The 22956-nt window shown below is 54.0% G+C and overlaps 1 protein-coding gene and 1 long non-coding RNA gene across 14 annotated transcripts; one reads left to right on the top strand and one right to left on the bottom strand.

The window, feature by feature from the left end:
• Positions 1-851: 851 nt before the first annotated feature.
• Positions 852-21464, bottom strand: clcn3 (Cl-/H+ antiporter 3). Of its 13 annotated transcripts, XM_086165183.1 has the most exons (16): positions 21185-21464; positions 17072-17253; positions 10917-11077; positions 10691-10790; positions 10387-10574; positions 10186-10308; positions 9514-9720; positions 9354-9434; positions 8904-9156; positions 8526-8818; positions 8271-8457; positions 7280-7678; positions 5552-5768; positions 4236-4311; positions 3333-3360; positions 2335-2493 (listed from the first exon to the last, which is right to left on the bottom strand). In XM_086165183.1, exons 2-15 carry the CDS (start codon positions 17232-17234, stop codon positions 3346-3348), a joined length of 2463 nt encoding a protein of 820 aa, XP_086021309.1. In that variant the 5' UTR covers positions 17235-17253; positions 21185-21464; the 3' UTR covers positions 2335-2493; positions 3333-3345. The 13 variants fall into 13 exon arrangements, with proteins under 13 accessions (XP_086021300.1, XP_086021301.1, XP_086021304.1 ...); XM_086165174.1 differs by lacking the exon at positions 3333-3360 and having other exon boundaries at positions 852-2493; XM_086165175.1 differs by lacking the exons at positions 3333-3360; positions 21185-21464 and adding an exon at positions 17444-17560 and having other exon boundaries at positions 852-2493.
• LOC147223234 (uncharacterized) lies at positions 17768-22803 on the top strand. The gene is made up of 2 exons (XR_015107525.1): positions 17768-17904; positions 18202-22803. It is a non-coding gene; the product is annotated as an uncharacterized LOC147223234 (long non-coding RNA).
• Positions 22804-22956: the final 153 nt, after the last annotated feature.

Genomic DNA, 22956 nt, shown 5'->3' with positions numbered 1-22956 from the left:
CTGGCATTGAGGAAAACATGTCTGTTATATTTTTGTCTATTTTCAGCAGAAATGGTTAAAGATTACATTTGATTTTACTTGTTTCTTATGTTAACAATCACCTTTTGCAGGACAAAGTTAATAGTAAACCTGCTGTTTCTGCTTTACGGAGGAAAAAGCGGGTCAGATTTCACAGGGATGATTAGCATGGAGGCTAACAAGAGGCTAACAGTCCTCCAGCATGTTGTAACATCAAACTTCACGTGTTTCTTCTCCCTTAACACTGGAGCCTCGTCCACGCTTTCTGGATTTAATTAGCGCTTTTCCTCCTTTAATTAGCCTTGCGAAACCAGAACTCCATGAAGCCTCGGTGTTTACCTGGTACAGCGCCCCCTGGTGTTTGGGAGTTGTAACTGCACGCATCGTTTCTGCCTCCAACAAAGTAAAAAAAATCTTTATTAAAAATATTTTATTTAATATAACTTACCAAAGGAACGTGAAAAACTATGTTCAAAAATCCGACTACTTTGGCAGACACCCGTTCGCCGCGGCCAAGACTTAAGCAAGACAAAGTTTAAACATTTAAAAAGAGGCTTAAACATCAACACCAGCGAAGAGGAAGAAACAGCAAAGTTTGACCAAACAAATAAATTGATCGCAGGATTTAACATGCACTTCCCAAACAGCGCTCAAAATACTGGTAAATAGGAATTAGCATTAGCTAATTCTCATCACTTAGATGAGCGTAATCCTAATCTGGCCAGCAGGAGGAGGGATTACCTGCAGGTGGACACTGAAGCTCTGAGACCAGGAGAACTCGTGGAAAACAGCGAGCAAACATCTGAAGATGGAGGCAGGAGGAGACAGCAGGAGACAGCAGCCCAGACAGGAGTTTAATGGAAAACAAAACTTCATCTTGACATAACTTTGTTTTCAACGTACAATCAAACAAGAATCATACAGTACATAAAATCTTCATCATCGTTGTGCACAAAGCTGTGGACGCTACCTCCTCACCCTTCCACCTTCTCCACCAGCAAGTGGCATCACGTCAAACCAGGAGGTGTGGAGACACGAGCGGGAGGATGACGGCCGCAGATGTGTGTGTGTGTGTGTGTGTGTGCGAGAGATTCTAGAAGTTCTGCTGTGAGGGGAACGAAACTTGCTGCGACTCACAGATGAAGGTCTGCTTCCACCACCACCTGTGGGTTCTCCATGAAGAAGCAGGAACAAGAGGATTCCTTGTGGTTTTAGACTTCAGCAGGGTTTGTGAGGATCATCAGCTCCAGGTGGGACCCTCAGCCGGGGCCTTCACCTTCCACACGGCCCGAGACACGAACATCTGGTTTCTCCGCGGCCAAAAACACACACCGTCCGTTCGAAAAGTCCCAGACGCTCCGGCTCTGGAAGCCGTCCTTGGAGAAGCAAACACACACACTTCCAGTTTCTGGGAGCCTCGAGAGCCACGGCTCGGAGACGACACGGGAACAAGGAAAGCAAACGGGGTTTTATCTTCTGTAACAGAGAAACACTGCGAGCATGGGTCACACACACACACACACACACACACCCTGAAGATATCCTCAACAAGGAAACAATCACAGCTTCTTCACTTTTCTCCTTCTCAGAGGAACCCGTTTGTTCCTGAGATGCAGTACCCATCATGTTGTGTGTGTCACACACACACACACACACACACACACACACACACACAAGTAGGTGCACGCTGAAGCCGCAGGAGAGAAGCAGCCACGTGCTGAGATGATCTTGAGATGCTGCTATGATTGAGGAGCCCAGGGAGGGCGTGTGTGTGTGTGTGTGTGTGTCCTCTTCCATGGCTGGAATGTAGCGGTGCGACACACACACACACACACTCTTGTTTCACAGTTAAACACAGCTCCTCGGTGAGGAAAGCACAACGTGTCCAACGGGAAGCCTGGAGGTCTGAAGGTCCTTCACATGTCCATCTGCACTTCATACTGACCTTTGACCCCGGCCACGCCCTCGCAGGGGGCGGAGCCAGGGCGGGGGGGGGGGGGGGGGAGGTGACAGCAGGGAGCATGCAGACACACACTGTGTGTGTGTGTGTGCGTGTGTGTGTGTGTGACAGAAACAAGGAAAAAAAAAAAAAAAACATCCTTGGTTTGACCCCTGACCTCCAGTGACCTCCAGTGACCTCCAGTGACCTCCAGTGACCTCCAGTGACCTCCGGTGAGGTCTCCATCACCTTCTCCCAGGGGCAGGCTGGGGCTGAAGCTCACAACTAAAGGGAAAAACAGGGTCCTGATGTCAGAGATGGGAGCGGCGCAGGAGGCACACCTCCTCCTCCTCCTCCTCCTCTTCTTCTTCTTCTTCTTCATCTTCTCCTTCTTCATGGTCCTCCTCCTCCTCCCCTCCCGCCCAGCCATCCTGGAAGGAGCGGATCAGTTGAACATGATGGACTCGGGGTCTTGGTTTGCCATTTGAGCCATGTGACGGAGGATGTCTTTTTTTGTGATAATACCAAGAAGTCGCCTGCAGGGAGGAGAAAGACCAGAGTCAGAGAGATGGAGGTCCTTCAGACTGAGAAGGTGCTCCAACAGAGAAGGAGACAACATCATGTTTGTGTCGGCCGTGTCCAAACAGTTTGGAGATCAGGCCGCGACGGCAACAACAGAAACACCCAGAGGAGGAAGAAGAGGAGGATCTACTGTCCATCCTGACCGGCTGGTGAGGAGGAGGAGGAGAAGGAGGAGGAGAAGGTGGCCTGCTGAGAGGCAGGACGCTGTGGAAAGCCCAGGAGAGGACGGAGGTGTTTCTGTCCCATGACAACATCATGGATGGACGGTCCGCCTCACATGGACCTTCATCCGGGAACCCCACACCACTCTGTGACCCTCAGGAGTCTCCAGAAGACCTCCTCAGGTCCTCCTCTATGTGCTGCACAGTGCTGAGAAGGTCCTCAGAGGGCCATGGGGTTCCTCCTGCAGTCCAAATGCTTGCAGGAGGTTGATGGAGAACCTCCACGGGTTCCTCCCTGGTGGACAGAAACACCCCGGCCTCTCGGCTCTGCAGGCCTCAGAAGAAGCAGCTCCAGGTCCAGAGCCCAGGTTCTTCTGCGGCTGCACCACTGCGGCCTTCAGAGGGACGGGAGCAGCTCCCTCTTCTGGACGCCCGACCTTCTAGAGGCGGGGCTTGGAGGCGGGGCCTGCTAGCGAGCGGCTCGGCGCGTTAGCCCGACAAGCTAACCGGCTGAGGGGAGGGGTTGGGGCGGGGGGGCACACGACCACTGCAGCACAGGATGCTAACTAAGCTCTACAGAGGTTCTGGAGATCTGGAGACCACCACCAACACCACCACCCCCTCCCTCCTACCGGCGGCGGCGGCTCAGTGGCGGTCGCTCTGCGGAGACCCGGCGACACGGAGGGTTAAAAAGAAAAACAAAGAAAAACACAGGTTAGTTAGTGGACGCCGACCCGGAGGTCACATGACTGCAGCACTGACATGCGGGGGAGGAGGACGGTTCCTCAGCCTGGCTGAAGGTCTAGGAGATGCCAGCTGACACAGCAGGAGAGGAGGCGGAGGAGGAAGAGCTACCAATCTAAGACCCTTTCAGACATGGACCAGACCGGAGACGCACAAGCAGACTTCTTCTGGTTCTTCTGGTTCTTCTGGTTCTTCTGGTTCTTCTGGTTCCTCAGGTTCTTCAGGTTCACGCCGGCACGCTCGTTGCAGCGCAGACATCCACCGCTTCCTCCACGGGCGCCAGCGGGGCGTGAAGGATCTCCCTAGCTTCTGGGACAAGCACTTCCATCTTCACGCTAACCACCGGCAGATGCAGCAGAAGAAGCAGCGCTGCAGATTCAAGAGTCCACACAGCTCCTGACGTTATGGAGATCCATTCCAGTCCACGGACCGGCCTCCTGGTGGCTTCTGCTCAGACGTCTGACCTTCTGCCGGAGGAACCCTCATGTCTGAAAGGGGCGGTGGGGGTGATGCCGCTGACAGTTCCCACGGAGGTCCACCGGCACGGAGGAGGAGGTTCAGGGAGGGTTCAGGACCACGGAGGGACGGGGATCTCCAGCCCGCCAGGGGAGGAACCCCAAACCAAGCCCACAACACGGTGAGAGCAGGAGCAGGAGGAGGAACTGTCAACGGTCGGTCCACACCACGCTTCATGCAAACCCCCAAAACTAAGAGGCGGAGCCTAAGAGAGGCAGGTGCACAAAGGTCGGGAAGGGTGGCGTGGAAAAAAAAAAAGGGGCGGAGCTAGTCACCAGGGGCGCCGCGTGCTGCTTGAGCTCCTCCAGATGTTCTAATATATTCTTCTTTGTGATGATGCCCAACACAATCCTGAAACACACACCTGTTACTCGGCGGGGAAAAAAAGAAAAGAAAAAAAAAAAATCGGCAGGAAAAATCATAATAAAAACAAGGGAGAGACAGAAGAGCAGAAGAGCAGGAGAACAGGCTGGAGCTGCAGAACATACGGAGATGGACGTCCAAGCTTCAACTGAAAAAGGAAATATATCTCAGGTTTAAAAACAAACGGGGGAGCAGACAGTCGGGAGGTTCTGGGAGGAGACCGAGGATCCAGAGGAACATCCAAACCTCCGAGTGCTGCTCCAACTCAACCCGTGCGACGCAAAACAAACCAGCCTCTCCAAATAAAGTGTATTCCTCCGTACGCTGGGGCTGTCAGAGGAACACAGGAACCCAGATGGATTAAACAGCCACATTCATTCCAACTTTGATTCTTTAAAGCAGGAGAGTCAAACGTCCAATCCAGCCGCGGCATAAATCTACAATGTTATAAAATACATAAAAATCGTGCCCTACTTTTTTAAAAATAAAACTGCCACTGAGATGAAAAACACAACAAAATGCACGACAAAACTGAGGCCTGGTGCTGTTGAAGGACAAATGTGGACTTCTAGGTCATTACGGCATGATTTTACCGGTCCGGACTTTGACACCCCTGATTTAAAGAAAAGGTGTTTGGTAAATATCACAATCAAACTTACGTCCTCGATCTGGGAGGGCGGATGGGTTTTATTTATACATAGAAATATAAGGGACCTTCTGTCAGCAGTCTGTTGCCCCCATGTGTTGAAATACAACTAATAACTGGGATTGATCTGAATGAATCTAAAGTGGGTGTGTGATTAATCTGATTAAAGTGCATATATATATATATATATTCACCCTCTGATTTTCTATGGCCGGCGACCAGCCTCTCTCGCTGGGATGGTTGCCGCGGCAACGGCTGAGAAGCTCTGAGCCGCCGCCGTCTTCCGGCTCCACGGGTGCAGAAACCAAACATCTCAAGAAGCCGCCGTCGCAATCTCACCGGACACCGTTGTTATGGAAACGGTCTTGTCGTGACGACAGTGTGTGTGTGTGTGTGTGTGTGTGTGTGTGTGTTGAGGGCGTCAGGCAGAGGTTAGTCCAGGCCAGGCAGATTAGGAAGCAGCCATGCAACAGCGGACGGCGTGTACATGTTTGGGATTAAAACCCGGGTTACGCAACCAGGAATGAGCAGATAGAAGGTGACGGCAGGAGCTCCCTGGACCTCCGGCCACCACCCACTTACCCGTTGTGAGTGACCAGGCACTGGCGGAGGCCCAGCTTCCTGAAGATGTCCACCACGATCTCCATGGGGGTGTGGTCGGTGACGGTGAAGGGGCTCATGTCCAGGATGGAGCGCAGCTTGAGGGGCCGGGGGCTGTCGGCGGGCAGCGTGGGGGCGTGCTGGGTGAAGTACACCCGCGAGGTCAGCAAGATGCCTTCTTGCTTTCTGCGGGCGTTTTCTGGGAAGAACAGGAAGAACAGGGCATCGGTGAGGACTTCTTCTTCTTCTCCTTGAGGGCGCTCCCTTCACGGGTTCTCTGGATCGTCCTCCCTCACACCAACTTGCTTCATGTCCTCCTTCAAATACATCCGTACATCTTCTCTCTGGTCTTCCTCTGGACCTCCTGCATACGTTCTCCATGCCTCCTCTGTACAAGACCCAACCATCTCCGTCTGACCTTCTCCAAAACATCTAAACATGTGCCGTCCCTCTGACGGACTCATTCCCGATCCTCTCCATCCTCCTCATTCCCAAAGAGAACCTCAACATCTTCATCTCTGTTCCCTGTCTTCTCCTCAGTGCCAGGATCTCCAAACCAGACAGCATCTCTGGTCTCACCACTGTCTCCTCCACCTCTCCTTCCATTCCAGCTGATACTCTCGAGACTTTTCTCCACCCATTTCAACCTTCTTGAAGCTGTTCCTTCACCTCTTTTCCACTCCCTCCGTACTTAAACTCCTCCCCCTTCTCCATCTCCGCTCCCTGTAGCCTCACCGTTCCTCTTGGGTTCCTCTCATTCATCCAGAGCATACCTCCACCTCTAGATGTTCCTCAACCTGTCGTCTGCTCTCACTACAGATCAAAATGTCATCTGCAAACCTCATGGTCCATGGAGGTTCCTGTCTAACCTCATCTGTCAGCCCGTCCATCACTGCTGCAAACCAGAAGGGGCTCAGAGCCGATCCCCGATGAACCTCCACCACCTTGAACTTCTCTGTCAGTGTTTTCGAAACCAAGGCACATTTGCTTCATTGAAAAAATCCTGCAGCACAGAAAAAAAGCTTGTATGAACAATGTAAATGGTAACATTGTGAATATAAGCTTTTTTGACCTTGAAGAATGACAAAAGAATAGCGTCTTGAATAGGACTCAAATAAACACAGTCAACATTTTTCCTCTTCAAAAAGGTATCCATCACTTTCATCGTCGTCCCGCGATCTGCAAAGCCGCCGTCAACGTTAGCTGCCGCTGCATCCATGCCTCACTCATTCGCTTGTCTCGAAGCACCGGGCAATTAGCTAGCTAGTGGTATGGAAGAGTACAACATGATTACTCATGATTAGGTGTTAGGCCGCACAGGCAATCAATAATTTCCCATGGCACGCCTGACAATATCTCAATATGGGCACAGTGGTTGAAAAACACTGCTCTATCACACCTACAGCACACCGCACACTGCCTCGCAGCGGGCATACATGTCCTGCACCAGTCTAACATACCTCTCAGTCACTCCAGACTTCCTCATACATAGCATCGTACCTCTCTCTGCACCCTGGTATGCTTTTCTAGGTCTACAAACACTAGGCTACTTCTCTCCCAGCATTCTTAAAGCACATACTGCATCTGTGGTACTCTTTGTTGCCGTGAAGCATTTGTCATGGCTGCCATGCAGGTAAATCACTTCGAGACACGGCGTCAACCACAAGGACTATATTATTGTTCATCATGCGGTGGGGGGACGGCGCTTACCTATCGCTATGGTGATGTCCCTGCGCAGAGCGAAGCCCACCAGCCTCTGAGACTCTTTAGACACGATGACAGGGAAGCCATTGTAGCTGGTCTCGTTGATAACGCCTTGCAGCTCCTCCACCGTCAGGTCGTCCTGCGTCAGCACCGCCAGCGGCGGGTCGCTGCGCCGCGGCCTCATCACCTCCCTGGCCAGGGTCGTGTGCGTGAATTCCTCCTTGGCGTCCAGGAAGGGGTACCCGTTCAGCCGGATGTGGGCCTCATATATCCCCTCGCGACCAAAGGCGTCGCCGACCCACTTGCTCGTCATGACAGCGGCCATGAGGGGGACGATGTACTCCAGACCCCCGGTGAGCTCGAACACGATGACCACCAGGGAGACGGTCATACGAGTCACGCCCCCTGCGGGGGGACAGGCAGGGCGGCGTGAGAGATGTTTACCTTGACTTGGGAGCCGAATCTGCCCTGTGACCAGGCTCGTAACTTCATTAGCTCGGTTGTCAAATTCAATTTTCCAGACTGGCTTCCAACGACTCTTCTGACATTTGTCCGATGACGTTCTCGCTGTCTGCCGCACCAAATCCTCATAAGTCCTGCCTTCTCACGCATGATGCTTTTGCAAACGGTTTCTCGCCAGCAACAACTTCTCCATCTCTTCATGGATAGCTTAATATCCTTACATTCCTACTTGAAAATGATCGCTCATCTTCTTGCCTCTAGTCTGCTACATCTAATGCCCAGCCGTACGATACGTCCAGAGTACCCAGTCTCTAAATCACCTGTAAATGACTGACATAGCATGTACATCCTGTTGCTTATCTACTGTTTTCTTGCACTTCTGGTCGGATGCTAAAGTAAAGTGCATTTTGTTTCCCTGTACTTGTATAATGACAACAACGTCCACAGCGCACACACATCTGGGAAAACTCCCTAGTCGACGCACTCCTGAGTCAAGATCTACTTTGAAGGCCACGGCGACCTCCGGCCGGCTCACCCAGACACGCCGCCGCTCCCACCATGGCGTAGAGCCCCGGGGTGATGCAGTCGGCGCCCACCTCGCACCACTCCTTGAACAGGAACCAGTCGTGGTGGTAGTAAGCCAGCTGCTCCACGGCGATGCCCACGATCCGCCCGGCGATGGCGCCGATGGCCATGCTGGGGATGAACAGCCCCGACGGCACCTGGGGGAGGAGACGGGAAGTGTCCGGGCTGCCGGAGCTGAGCGAGGCTGCCGTGGGGCGCGGCTCACCTTGAGTCCGAACGTGAAGATGGTCATGATGATCTTGAAGATGAGCGCCAGGCAGAGCTGCCACATGGCGGCGTAGACGCCGGGCCCCGCCGGCCGGTTGGGGCTGTCGCTGAAGGCCTTGCTCCCGTTCATCTGGCTGCGGTACTGGCAGAGCTGCGAGGACTCCAGCGGGCCGCAGTCCGTGAACAGCTCCTTGATCAGCTCGCTGGTGTTCTGACGCGTGTACGGGTTCGGGAACGCCACCACCGCCGTGACGGCCGCCACCAGGATCACCTCCAGCACCGGGTACTTTCCTGCGGGAGGAGACGGCCGCATGAGCGGAGCTGGTTTCGGACTCGATGGAACGGGCGCTCCCGGACGGTTCTTCCGAACACTTGCCGAAACGGGTGGACTTGCGTCGGCGGCACCAGGCTATGTTGGCCCGGATGAAGAAGGCGCCCCAGAGGCCCCCGAACACGCCCAGGAGAATGAAGGGGATGAGCTCAAAGAGGTACCACGGCGTGTGGTACTCCACGTAGAACAGAACCAGGCGGCTGTTGCCGAACGGGTTGATGGAGCGCAGAACGAAGGCGGCCACCAGGGCGGCGAAGAAGGAGCGCCACAGCGTCTTCAGCGGGAAGTAGTAGCTCACCTGGAGAAGACAGAGGAGGCTCCAGATGACCTTTCCCGGGTCAGAAGGGGTAGCCTGCTCGCTCGCTGGCTAAAAGCTAGGTGACTCTTGGAGTACTTCAAGATCGCGTCTCGAGGAATCTTATTCCAGGTGAAACTACGGTGAACCACGAAACGGGACGTTTGTCGAACAACTTATCAAAGATAGTCGCGCCGCACCTCCTCCAGGCTGAAGAGGACGCCTCCGATCGGCGCCCCGAACGCCACCGACACTCCGGCGGCCGAGGCGGCGGACAGGACCTGGGCGAGGAGAGCAAAGCGGTTCAGCTTCGGACGTGGACGACGCCGTCCGCGCCGTGACCTCTGCCGGAATGCTCACCTCTCGCTTCTTGGCCTCGTTCTTGCTGTACTTGGGGAAGAGGTAGGAGAAGATGTTCCCGCAGCAGCAGGCCACGTGGACCAGAGGGCCCTCCTTCCCCAGGCTGAGGCCCGACGCCACGGCCAGAACCAGGGTGACCGTCTTTATCATCAAGGTCCACTTGCCTAGGTAGCCCCGGATGATGAACCCACTCAGGATGGTCTTGATCTGTGGGACAAAACACCCATTAGCCCCGTGGATCCAACGGCTCCTCGGCTTCCACATGTGCTACCACACATCCGCAGCTAGATGGAGCCAGACCTCACCGGACCGTCATCGAACCCGGCTCTCCTTTCCAAATAACAGCCGACGTCAAACGTGTTTACCTTGAGGATCGGACCAAGATGCGGCGGTGGAGGACGTCACTGACTGGCTATACACTTACGATGCTATGCTACATGTCAACGGTGAAGCCGCTCCTCTTTAAAACCATCAATCGTCCCCGTAAATTCTCTCTGGGCGACCTCGTGTCGGCGGCGGCGGCGCGTCCCACTGTCTTTGAACGCCACGTCACGCCAAGCTCTCAGATCAACTCAGATCTGGGCTCCGATCACAAAGCTAAACATCCACCAGGCTTGGATGCTGGAAAACCCCTCGTCAGGCTACTTTTATAAGTGTCCGATCGGACTTTACCTCCGGGATCCCCGACCCGCAGGCGTAGGGCGCGAACACCTTGACCAGGCAGACGGCCAGGAAGGCGAAGGACAGAGCCCAGTAGATGTACATGAAGTAGTTCATGATGTAGGAGCCGGGGCCCTGCAGGGGGCGACAAGGAGGGCGTTCATCGACCCGCGCTCCGGTGCTCCGAGGCGCCCGGACGGCGGCCCGATCTACCTCCGCCTGGCCGAGGATGAGCTCCGCCCAGCTCTTCCACTGGGGACACTTGTCCCTCTCGGAGAAGGTGGTCTCGTTGGACGTCCAGCAGCACTGCTCGTGGTTGAACCACATGGCGCTCAGGCACACGCCCTCCTTCAGGTCGTTCATCCAGTCCGCCGCGATGTCGATCAGGCCGGCCAAGGCGCCTGCGGGACGAGGAGGAGACGTCATTTCAAACGACCCGACCGGTCGTCCGGCCTTTTGGCGAGGACACGCGCGCACACACACACTGTGTGTGTGTTTCTGTCGTGGCCACACACACCTGAGGCCAAACCGGTGAGCGTCACCACCAGCCATCCGGACCAGGCGTCGTACAGGCTTTTGGTGAACTCCCACGCCGACTCCTTCTTCTTACTGTTGATCTGAGCGCGCAAAAATACACAACGTGAGCTCATGCTAAACAATAGCATAAACATGCTATTGGTGCAACCGTGGCGGCGACGGTGAAGCTCTCTGTGCGCATCTTCAACGGACAACACGACACACACCTTCCGGTGCCTCTCGCGGTCTTTGCATTTCTCTCGGACCCAGTCGATGGTGTGGAAGTCGTCGTAGGTTCCCACGCCGGGGATGGGCTCCTCCAGGAAGTCCAGCAGGTGGGTGGTGCTGCTGGCGGCGCCGCCCCCGTTAGACATGGCGTAGTTAGACCCTGAGGGTGGGAGAAGAAGCCGCGAACGCTTTGTTTAAACACAGGCGAAGAAAAAGATAGGTCTTTATCGGCCGGTCGTTTGTCATTTTTGAGACGATTATGGGAAAGACCCTCCGTGATGGTTCGGGCGTGATGGCCATCAGACGCACACATCAAACACGGGACACACAAAGACCACGTTGTGCCTCGTGGACGCTAAAAATATTAGCGCGGCACGCGCAGCGACACCAGGCGCTGATGTCACTTTGAAACATCAGGGATGGACGAGCGCACGTTGCCGCGGCGAGGATTACTCCCCTGGACACGTGGCGGACGGACCTTGCGGATTTTGGGCGTCTTTCCGGTTGATTCTCCACAGGTGACGCGAATGAAGGGATTTTTCTGATCTTCTGCTGCGGTCAGCGGACAGATTGCGGGCCGCCCACTCCCGACGCCGAAAATATGTGAGTCTTCATGGCGACACAACGGCGGGCCTGTGCTGCCAGAAGTAAGGCCTTCGTCTGAAGGAACGGCAAAAATGCCCCTTGCTTTTGACGCTCGGCCTGTTTCAAACCCCGCCTGCTGGTGTAACTGCGGCTAAACGCCCGAGTAAACACGTGTGTGTTTACGGTGCGTGTTGAGTCAGACCGGGAGCAAAGATCTCCAGCTCCAGCTCATCTGAGGTCATCTGAGGAGTGTCTGAACAAAGTTCACAAAGCAGTAAAAGAGTCCTACCTATACATCCCAGGAGCTCAGTGGACGCAGCTCTGGAGTTCTCCTGACAACCTGCTTCAGCTTCCAGAAAGCTGAAGAAACCTGACCCAGGCAAGGCTCCGACCTCAGGACAGGCAGGAGACAATACTTCATTTTGTCCCGTTCCTTCTGCTTCTTGTTGGATGAAAATCCCATCATGAATATTCATTCATCCAACCTGCTGCCTTTGGGCGAAGCAGGATCTCCAGCCCGTCACAGGGACGCTCGCCCTCTCGTTCCCACGTCCGGGCCGGCTGGGGTCTCTGAGGAACCCAGAGGAACCCCACGCAGACCCGGGGAGAACGTGGAGACTCCACAGAGAGGAACCCTGTGGGAACCCAGCCAGGGACCTTCTCTCCGCTAGCAGGAAGCGCTAACCGCTGCGCCGCAAAGCCGTCGGCTTCACATTCTGACTAATAGTATAAAGATGTGGAGCTAGGCTAGCTGCTAGCATGCACATCGGATGCTTACGCTATCGGATGATGCTAATGCTAGTTCTGCAATTTTCCTTTTTGGAGTTCAAGAAGGTTGCCTCAGAGGTTCAGGCTCCGGCGACCCCCCATGGACGTCCTGATACCACACACACCAAACGTCAGATGATAGCAAGTGGGTCTTTCCACAAGCGCCACGTGGTAAAAAGTGACTCTCCACAGCGAAAAGTTCACCGAGGACAACGTTGTTTGCACAAGAAGCATCGCGCCAACGCTATTATTTCATTCTCCACAGAAGCACGTCCGTCAGCCCGACGGCGGCGAGCTTTGTCCTCTGAGGTCGTGACAGAGGCGAGGAGCAGCAAACGTGCGGAGAACATCATCAAGCCAGAAAAATCTTGAGCCGCAGACGCATTCCAGCTGACGATACAGGACCAGCAGCGGCGCCGGCCCGTAAAACAAGGCCTCATTCATGGCCGCTGACCCTCTTCCATGGCCTGCAGGTCCAGGACCACAACACGAACCCCGACCCACCGGGGAAAACCATTCATGACAGGACATCAGCAGATGATGCTCTGTTACCCGTAAGCTGCATGAGGCTTATTAGCTCCTCAGATGGAAGATGTTTCTGAGGAAGGCCTTCATGTGATCGTGAACGTCTTCATGGAGAAACCAGGACGGAGCGAGACCCGAGAACACGGACCGATCAGCCGTCAGTCACGGAGCCGCACGCCTTCACCTTCTGGAGAACAATCTGACCCTCCATGAACCTGGTGAGTGTTTTCTGGTTGCAGGAGGAAGACGTAAGGAGATGGTGGACACAGAGAACACAAATCCAGGAACCTTCTAGCTGCACCGCAGACTTCCTGTGCACTCAGGAAGTGTGACCGAAACTCGCTGCCGGACTCGCTGACGTGCAAAAATACAGCTTCTGTAAATGAGCAGCGACCGGACTGAACGAGAGCTTCCTTGGTCTCCTTAGGAAGCTCCCGCACCAAGATCGTGGAACCCGGATCAGATGGGTTTAGGCGGCTGACGGGGTCAGCGGGGTCGGACCGCGGTCGGTCCGCTCAGCCGTCGCGTGATCGGCTTCGTCTGATGACCCTGACCTCCTTCTGGCTCAGGAAGTCCTCCTGCTGCAGACCATTCAACAGATAAGACCCTCTTAAGGACCTCATATTACCTCCACGCCTGCTCAGACTCGGCCCGGTCGACTCCCGTGTGCCGGCCTGGATTCGTTCTGCACTCGACCGAGAGCCGCTTTGCAGAAAAAACAAAATATACCACGCCGCGTGTACAATTTCACCGCTTATTAAAGCGGGAAATCGGCTGGAAAACTTTGGATTTCCACTTCCGACACGAGCGTGACCGTCACATTTTCCAGGCAGTTGACAGAGGACTCGTGGTTAGCAGGGTTCAGCTTGGAAAAAGAAAGACTGGATAAACATCAGGGTTCCCGCTGATGTTCTGCAGAGCGGCTTCCTCGTCTCATCACCACTGTGGCCAAGCTGCTGATTAACTATTAATCAATGTGATTGAAGAACCCTCGTCTGGAGGATGTGATCAGAAGCGTGCAATACGTACTAACACCTTATTAGTCACATGGAGTTGCGGCTCTTTTAAAAACCCCCATTGTGCAAACGGTCAAAGGACAAACGTCAGCGCGCGGCGGCGATGGCGGCGGCCTTCTGTTTCCCTAAAAGCAGTAAGACAGCTGCGTCCGAAGCAGGCCGGCAAACACAGGCGGGGAGGCGGCGTCTGCGGGCAGAGGCCTCAGCGTGACGCCGGGGGAAAAGCTAAACTCACGATGGGCCTTTTGTCGCTGCTCGCTCAGCGGAAGGCTCTAACAAGGCCTGCGCCGGAGAAATCCTCCCCGAAGGCCTGGCGGGAAAGGCAAACACGGCCACGCCGCCAGAGCTAACATTTGTCAGCAAAGAAATTTCACAATGTCAACACCGTAGCAACCACCTGTGCGTCCTGCCCGTCGCCGACAGGTGGCGTCCGTCCCCCCCCCTCCCCCTCCCCCTCCCCCTCCCCCCCCCCGCGGGTCGTGACGGAGACGTGAACGAACGGACGTCCGTTTCACCCACGACGGGATTTGTGACGCAAATGTCAGGCGGTGACGGCCCCCCTCTGCACACACACAAGCCTCCCGCCGTGCCGCCGGACCCCCGCCCTCCCCCGGGCGCAGCGCCCGGCGACGGCCAGCCATCCGTGACGCCTCCGTGCAGCGCCGACGGACGCGGCTTCTCCTCCGGACGCACCTTTTCTAGGGATCTCCTGCAGGGGGATGGTGTCCCCTCCCCCGTCGTAAGGCAGATAGGGGTCGGCCGCCGCGTCCTCCTCCTCCATGTTGACGGATGAGACGCCCGGCCGAGGCTAAGCTAGGCTAGGCTGCGCTACGCACTACACACTCTGCGTGTGTGTGCGTGTGTGTGTGTCAGTCGCCGCTGCCATGTTTACTGGAGGAACACAAGCGGGGTTGTGCTCGTGAGAGAGCATGCGTGGACTTCTGAGTGGAGGAGTGTGTGTGTGTGCATGTCTGTCTGTGTGTGTGTGTGTGTGCTCAGTCCTCTCTCTCCCCACCCCACACAGCGCTCCCTCACTCTTCCTACTGCAGCAGCTGACATCATCACACACACACACACACACACACACACAGTCAGGTCTGCCTGCTGGGTTGCTAGGGGAGATCAGTGTAAGCCCTGCCTGTGTGTGTGTGTGTGTGTGTGTGTGTGTGCTGGTTCACACAGGTGTTTGTTTCTTTTCTGGGGGGAGGCGTTCCTGGAAAGACCATCAAAGGTCAAAGGTCATCCTGGCCGTGACGTGAAACCAGCAGAAGGCGGTGTTTCTGACACACACTCATCAGCAGACAAGCCACTCTGTGCAGACACGTTGGCCCCGGAAACACTCACCATCCATGTTATGCTAACGGGACCCATGGAGTCAAAGAGTCGTCCCTTTCAGTCGGAGGCGACCCAGATGGAAAGGTCAGGCGGCCTCTCCGTGTGATCCAGAGTGCCGCCTGGGGGCTGCATTCTTATTTACGCCCTTGAATAACAAAGCGAGCGGCCGCATGACCGACGGCTCGGATCATCTGACGGCGTCTTGACTTTGCGGCCGAACGTCCGTGACAAGAGAGACGCCTCACCGTGTCCACCGGCGAGAACCGTGACACCATCGATGTTCCCGCTGGTTCTCCGGCGGAAGCTTTCCTTCTCATCCCCGGCTCTCTCCAAGGGAGACCTCCGGGCCCAGAGCGTTGCGGTGCAATCATGTGTTTAGCATGAAACTAACCGGATCCTTCCGGGTCTCCAGAGCTCAGCAACAGGAGCCTCACTTCTCCAAACACTGACCAAGTTCTCCACCACACCCTTACCTTACAGCAGGAAGTTAGGTGGCGACCCGGCCCGTGACAACCATGGCTGGTTTCCTCCCGCTCCCAGATCCACGCCGCAAAAACCACACCCGCCGGAAAGTTTCCCGGAGCCTCCTGAACCGTCTGAGCGGACCGTTTATTCTCCGGCTCCGGCTCCGGAGCGAGCCTGCCCCCTCGCCCGGCGCCCGGAGGCCAGAGGAGGGGTTTGCTCGCTTGCCATGCAAAGCCAGCCCTCGCGGCGTAGTAAAAATAGCGAGAGGAAGGCAGGGAGGCCGGGGGAGTTCCTGCCAGGCCAGCCCACCCCGCTGACTCGCTGACGAGCTCGACTATCACAGGGTTGCGTTGCGTTCCTCTGCACACATGCAGTGTTTGCAGAGCTTTGACAAGCAGCCGTTAGGAGGGTTGGTTTCGGCGACGGAGGAAATGAGGGGAACGTGCCCTTTTAACTGGCTGAGTTATAAATACATCTGTCAGAGCACTGATTAGCGATGCTAACACATTGGGTTTCATGTGAACCGGAGGCTAGCGACGCCGCAGCACGCGCTCATACATTTGAAGAGGTACAAGTAAAGCTACGCGGCTGGAAGAAGCTCTGCTGATCTGAACACAAACACCTTGACGTCAGAAGTCCAAAGGTTACCGTGCCCAGCCTGCCGACGGACTTTAACGGACGCAATTTCACACGCACACAAACAAACATCGGGCGCTTCCTGTGTCCTCCTCCGCAGCAGCAGACGGCGCCGGCCGATGCGGCCCAGCGGCAGGGAAGCCGGCCGATGCCTTCCAGAGGTCTAACCATGAGCTTGGCAGCCAGGGAAGTCCTTCTACGTAACATCCTTCAAAACAAACTACAACCGCCACCTAGCATGCGCCGCACCTCGGCTTTTCTCCTTGTATCCAGTGATGGACTCTGCTGGATTGAGCAAAATAACGGCGGATGATTAAACGGCGCTCAGGGAAAGGGAGGTCTGTGACTCTCGGATGCGTCCAGGATTAAATGTGGAGCTCCGCTCTGGAAATGTTTTCAGCCCTCAAGAGGTCTGGCCGACGGATGTGAGGAAATCATCGGGAGGCGGTTCAGATGATGGATAGCGCATGTGTTTTGGCTTCTCTAAACCAAAACAAATGCTTCAGGGCGAGATGATGGCGGACAGAAGCGGGAAGCACGTGGCGCAGAAGCGGCGAGACGGCGTGAACACGGGGATACGAATGAGGACGGCGAGACAGATGGAGGGCGAAGCAAACGTCAGCCAACAACCGCTCTTGACCCGCGGTGACTTCCAGGACAGATGACAAACACCTGAAGACCACGTGACACCAAGAACAAGTGGACGACGGCAAGCTGGACTTCCCGCCCGAACGCACGGTCGGGGGTTCCGGTTCTGGACGATGCGTGGAAGCTCGGGGATCCGCGAGCTCGGGAGGCGTCCGTCCGGATCCGGATCTCCCTACCTGGGGAGGAAGCGTCCCCATCCAGAAGGTTGTCGTCCTCGGTGGTGTGAAAGTCCATGATGACGCCGGCCCCATCAAGCAGCTCCTCGTCGCTGCTGGCGCTGGCGATGCTGTTGTAGCTGTTCCTACAGTACCCTCTGTGGTACAGCTGCTCCGACTCCATCTAGCAATACGCCGGCGCCCTGGACAGGGGGTTGGGGATGAGGGGGATATACATAAAGTCTGGTGAGGAGGCAGGATTACAGCAACGGGAGTCCGCAAGCCCGCTTCTACTCTGCTGGGAACCGCTGGAGTTCGGTTGGAGATCGCGGTCGACCCGGCCAGTGTTAGCACACGCCGGTGAACAGCGGCAGCGTGGACGAATCTTATTACCCGTCCGTCCATCTTCATTCCTGCTCAGAAGGTCGCGGGGGAGCGGCGGCTCATCCCGGCCGACAACCGGCGAGAAGCAGGGTTTGACCTTCGGAGACCAGCGTCAACCTGAGTGCAGATGTAACACTCGTTCACACCTTTGGGCGACTCTGGGGGCTGACGCTAATCCTCTTTTGGACAGCGGGAGGAACCGGGGAACCCGGAGAGGAGCCACGAAGAAACATGGAGAACATAGCGCTGCCAAGAGCACCCGAAGACAACTGGAGCACAGCAACTGCCATCTTCTATTGCCCTGAGAGTCCTTTCGCAGCCCAATGACAACCCCCGCTTCGAGGCATGGAGGTGCCTCCTTTTAGGCCAGAGCTCTTTTAATCTTACAACCACTTCCTGCCAACTTCGAGAGCCCAGCTTACACACACTTTCTTCATCTCATTTCCTTGCCGTCCCTGCTGAACCATCAGGTGAGTCCAACGGCGTGGAGGTCTGGGTCCGCGGACGACGGGGCAGGTAAGCCGAGAAGGCACGCCGATACATTATTCACAGTCGGGCATAAATCAGCTGCTCCGCCGGCACACAGCGCAGGATGCAAAGTTGTTTTGCAACTGGAGCCGGGCCTCCGGAATTAGGGAGAGATTAATAGCTCCGCAGGCGGGAGGAAAGGGGTTTCATCGATTTGGGGGAAGACGCGGTCACAAGGACCGCAAAGCTAAAGGATGGATGAAAATGGGAAATGACAGGACAGAATATCTTCTTCACAGGTTCCACTTCCACAGTATCCTGTGCATGAAGCCAAGCTCCTGCAGGCACCAGTCAGGTCTTATCTGTCATTCCCCGTCTCTTCGTGATCCACAGATAACTGGTTGTACTGCTCAGGCTCTTTATGGATGCAGATCCATTCAAATCAGGTAAACATGGACTTTCTGGAAAGCAAAGGCGGCGAGCCGGTCGGACCGGACGGCTCCCGCTACTGTTCCCCGGGAGTTTTCCGCTCGGTCGGAAAAGAGCTATGTGAGATAATAGAGGTCTGTTGGAACTGGTGCCGGAGGTCTTTGCCGCACAAACCAAAGGAAGCGCCGCGTATGAGATTCGGCGATTAAAAGACGTGTCCGCCGGCTGCAGCGCCCCATGGCGTATTAATAGATGACGGGATTAAATCCCCGCTCCGCTGAGAGGACCGTTACCGTCGCAACACGACCGGGAACAACTGCTCCTCAACTTGGTCAGAGTCGCCCCCCGGTGGAGGAGCAGGAACCTGCACGGCCGTCAGCCGACGCGCACGTGACGCCAAACCCGGAGGGGTCCACGTGACGGCCAGGAGGACCCGCGAGAACCTGCAGCCATCACAGGATACGGTGGGCTTCTGGGACTCATCTTTGGACACTTCGGCCGTCCTGAGAGGGTTGCAGTCTGAACTTCAGTGACTTTCAAATCAAGGTGTTCCTTCGGCGAGAGAAAGGAGAGGAGGAGGCTGCTCTCCTCTGTCAGGAGGTGGATTCCTCCAGAGGTGAAAGAGGCGGCCGTCACGGAGGCGTCCGTCTGTTTACCTCACGGAGAGTAAACGCAAGTCTGAAGTCCACCGACAGGGTCCCTGCATCTTCTGGCCTGTTCTCCGGCTTCCTGCCCACAGGACCTCACGGTCCCGGCTCTCCCGCCGTCCCGTCCGACTCGGCCGAACCTCCGGACGCTCCGCGAGCCTTCGGCGAACGCCGGCGGTGAAAGCGAGGGCCGCTAATGTGCACGACACAAAGCCTTTTTGTGGAGCGAAGAGGAAAAGGAAACGGTGGTCGTGCCAACAACGACAACACTGCCTTCCCTCACTCGCATATCCAATCAGCGAAACTCGATTCAGCCGCTGACTCGTCCTCAACTGGGAAGCTCCGCTCCGACCGGTGGTTACGTCGGACTGCAGGAGGAAGACCAGGTGGAGGCTCCACGCGGAGAGAACCCTGAAGAACACCAGGGCTCCACAGTGGAGCTCCAGATCCCAACCTAGAACGTCTTATATAATCTGAATGTTCTCTGTCACCTCTCAGGTCCGGCTCTTCACAAGTCTCCACACCCAACATGTTCTCGTGGTTCCTCCCTTCAGCTGGGTTTCCGTTCGCCTTATCTCACCCTGCCGGGACTCTGTCCGGACCTGTGCCGCCCAGATAGGACTCGGCATTTTCCTCCAGCTAACGGACGACTCAGACGTCCTCCAGAGAGGAACCCGTGGATCGGGTGATTTACTCTTCAGGCTGAAACATGGCGGTCGCCTCCGTGCGCCCCGGGATCCACGGGACGACCGCAGAGCTTCACCCTGTTAAACACCGCGAGCACAGGCTCTGCAGAATCCAAAACATTTGCTTCGGGCGTCGTATTCCTGAGGCGCCCCGGGCCGAACACCGAGGTCACGCCCGGTGAACCTTCACCCGGGACCCAACTGGTCCGACCCGTCGCTCGGCGAGCGCGAACACCTTCTCTGCTTCTTCTGCTCAGAACATCCAGGTCCGGTTGGACGGGATTCCTCATGTTCCTTTTCACGGATTTACAAGATTTTCAATTCTCTTGCCGATTCCCAGGGAATCCGCGGGATTTTTCCACATCATTTCTTCTCAATCTAAAGAGCTCCCCAGCTGAGTACCAAGCCAGCACTGGGGGACTTTTGGGGAACCTCCTGCTCACATTACGCCTTTTTAAATCTCTTGCGCTTTTCAAATTAAATTCTAAGCTGCATGATTCTTGGTGACCATGAAGTGAGCGACTGCTGATTTTTCCTGACGATAAACGGATTTCCATCCAATTTCAAGGCAATTTCTTTTTCATTTCATGCTGATTTGAAGGCCGATTCTTCCCCATCTTGGTCATTCAAACTTTGTAGGACTTTCACTCACTTCATTCAGATATTTTGGGGGAACCATCAGCTGATGTCCGGCCCGTTCTTCAGGTTCGGGCGGACGTTGAGGACCTCATTGAACAGTTTCCTGCAGATGTCCGAGACCTTCTGCATTCAATGGGAGTTGCATGCAGATGTTTCAGACCTTCCTTGCAGAATACACTTTCATGCAGATGTTTGGGACCTTCCTCACTCTGTGGACTTTCTTGCAGACGCTTTAGACCTTCATAGCAGAAGGAAGTGTCTTGCAGATGTTGAGGACCTCCCTCGCTTTGAGGACCTTCCTGCAGATGTTTGGGACCTTCTCCATCCAATGGGACCTTCTTGCAGATGCCTTGGACCTTCCTAGCTGGAGGAAGTGTCTTGTAGATGTTGAGGACCTCCCTCGCTTTGAGGACCTTCCTGCAGAGCCTGGGTCCGAGCGGAAGGGCCGCTCCTCCCGGCCGGATGACGGGACGCGGAACCGGAACCGGAACCGTGCAGGAGCAGCGGCGGCGGTCCCGAGCGCACCTGCGGCTCCTTCTAGAAGCTCGGTCGCTTAGCCGCTAGCTAACACTGTTAGCAGCGCAACAAGCATCATTTCACGGCCGGAGAAACGCCTTTATCCGCTGGGGTTTCGGGGGGGGGGGGGCGGCTCCGGTACGGCGGCCGAAACCGGCACACAAACACCGGCGACGGGAGCCTCCCCTTCCCTTCCCTCCTTCTCCTCCTTCTTCTTCTTCTTCTTCCTCCTCCTCCTCCTCCTCCTCCTGCTAGCTCCCGCTGCTAGCTAGCATGCTAGCAGCAAGTTGGCCGCTCGGCGCGGACGCGAAACACCAACAAACCGACACGGACGCGACGTGACGCGGAGAAACGGAGCGCCGCACCTCGGTGATGCCTCGATCCTGCCCGGGACGCCGCAGCTCATCTTCATCTCCGGGGTGAGAAGAAGCGGTGAAGGTCCTAAACCGGCGCGGCTGACGGGATCTCCATCGGGATGCTGTTTTCTTCCGTGCGTGTGCGTGCGCGCGCGCGCGCCTGTCAGGCCGTTCCTGTGTCGGTGACGTCACTTCCGGCTCCCAGCAGCCACATCAGACAGGCGTCAAGAAAGATTTAATCTAATTGAATCCTGTTGAAACAATATTACATGTTATATTCCCCTTGCGAGTTTTTTTTTCGTTTTAATCTATTTATTTAATTATTTCTTTTTAATTTCTTTCTTTGTCCAGCATTATACATTTCTCACAAACCGTTAACACTATTAACTTCTGATTACATACAGAACGAATGTCCTTATGTCCTTTGCTTCCTCATCCCCGGTTGTTTCATTGACATTTCATTGTTTCATGTTCAATAAAAAAATAAAAAAATAAAAAAACATTAAAAAAAAAGTAATTATGACATATACAACCAACACAAATATGGCATTTAAAAAAAAAAAAAAAGAAAATCCTGTTAAACAATTTTATTTTACGCCTGACCATGTTCTTCATTCACAAAAACAGAATGTGAAAGTGTTCCCCCAATTTGACATTCTTTATAAACGATTTTGAATTTTATAAAAAATCCTTAAAACTTACGGAAAAAATCCCAAAACCAAAAAATATACAGTTTGATGTCTGAGATTCCCTGTGAACCACCAAGTTAATACATGTTATATTCCCCTTGCAGTTTTTTTCTTAATTTCAATTATCTATTTAATTATTTTCCTTTACTTTCGTTTTCGTCTCGCATTAACCATTTCTTACAAAACCTTGAGCAATGTTAACTTCTGATTACATACAAAACGAATGTCCTTTTGTCCTTTGCTTCCTCATCCCCGGTTGTTTCATTGACATTCGATTCTACCTCGCCATGTTTATTTGTTTATGCTATTTGTGTTCCATTAAAATAAAAATAAAAATGTTAAAAAAGTGAATAAACACAGTGAAGGTCTGCGCTTGTTTGTATTCAAAATAAGTAAAATGATAAAATAATCCTGTTGAAACAATAAGAGCAAGGAAGTATCTCACAAAAATATACCCGGCAAAATAAAGCCGGGGAAAGATTTCAAATTGATTTCTGTGGAATACATGAATAATCTATTTTACATTTATTTTATGATTGCTTGTATTCACAACTATTCAGGTTTATCGAAGTGGATAATGAGATTTTTCTTGACCAAGTTTGTTTCTTTCGTACAACCTTGTGTTGCTTTTGGGGAAATTGCACATTCATAAACTTCACTGTGTTTCTACAGGAAATGAATCAATGCAGCGCCACTATAAATGGATTTCAGAACTACTTCTACTACTTAAGGCAGTCAGAACGAATTTCATTTTGGAAAAAAGTGTTTCATACTTTTTAGACCTCAAAACACTCGATAGCCTTAACTTGACACTTTATATTTTATTGTATTTCTTATTCTCCCTCCTTCCTCCTATTATCTATTATTGTTATGTTTTGCTTGAAACTCTGGCACAACAATTTCCTTCGGGATAAATAAAGTTGTTCTTATCTTATCTTATATTTGTGTGTCTGTGTATACATGCAGATAAAGTAAGTATTTTAGTCACTCTCTTGATATGGCTTTTTGACTTTTGTACAGATGTCTGTATTTGTATTTGTGTATTTACCCCGGCTAAACAGATTTGTTGTGTATATATATATATATATTTGT

The sequence above is a fragment of the Fistularia commersonii genome, chromosome 19 (genome assembly GCF_037954325.1).
Source record: "Fistularia commersonii isolate RoL2024-O1a breed Wild chromosome 19, RoL_Fcom_v1.0, whole genome shotgun sequence".
Classification (NCBI taxonomy): Eukaryota; Metazoa; Chordata; class Actinopteri; order Syngnathiformes; family Fistulariidae; genus Fistularia; species Fistularia commersonii.
Note: the sequence above shows the minus strand (reverse complement) of the source record. Positions and strands in the feature narration are given on the sequence as shown.

Coding starts and splice junctions, on each gene's coding strand:
- clcn3 (XM_086165174.1), bottom strand. CDS start 17,234: ATGGAGTCGGAGCAGCTGTACCACAGAGGGTACTGTAGGAACAGCTAC. Junction 4,312..5,551: donor TGCCTGGTCACTCACAACGG/GTAAGTGGGTGG, acceptor TGTGTGTTTCAG/GATTGTGTTGGGCATCATCA. Junction 2,494..4,235: donor AGCAGCACGCGGCGCCCCTG/GTGACTAGCTCC, acceptor TCCTCCCTGCAG/GCGACTTCTTGGTATTATCA.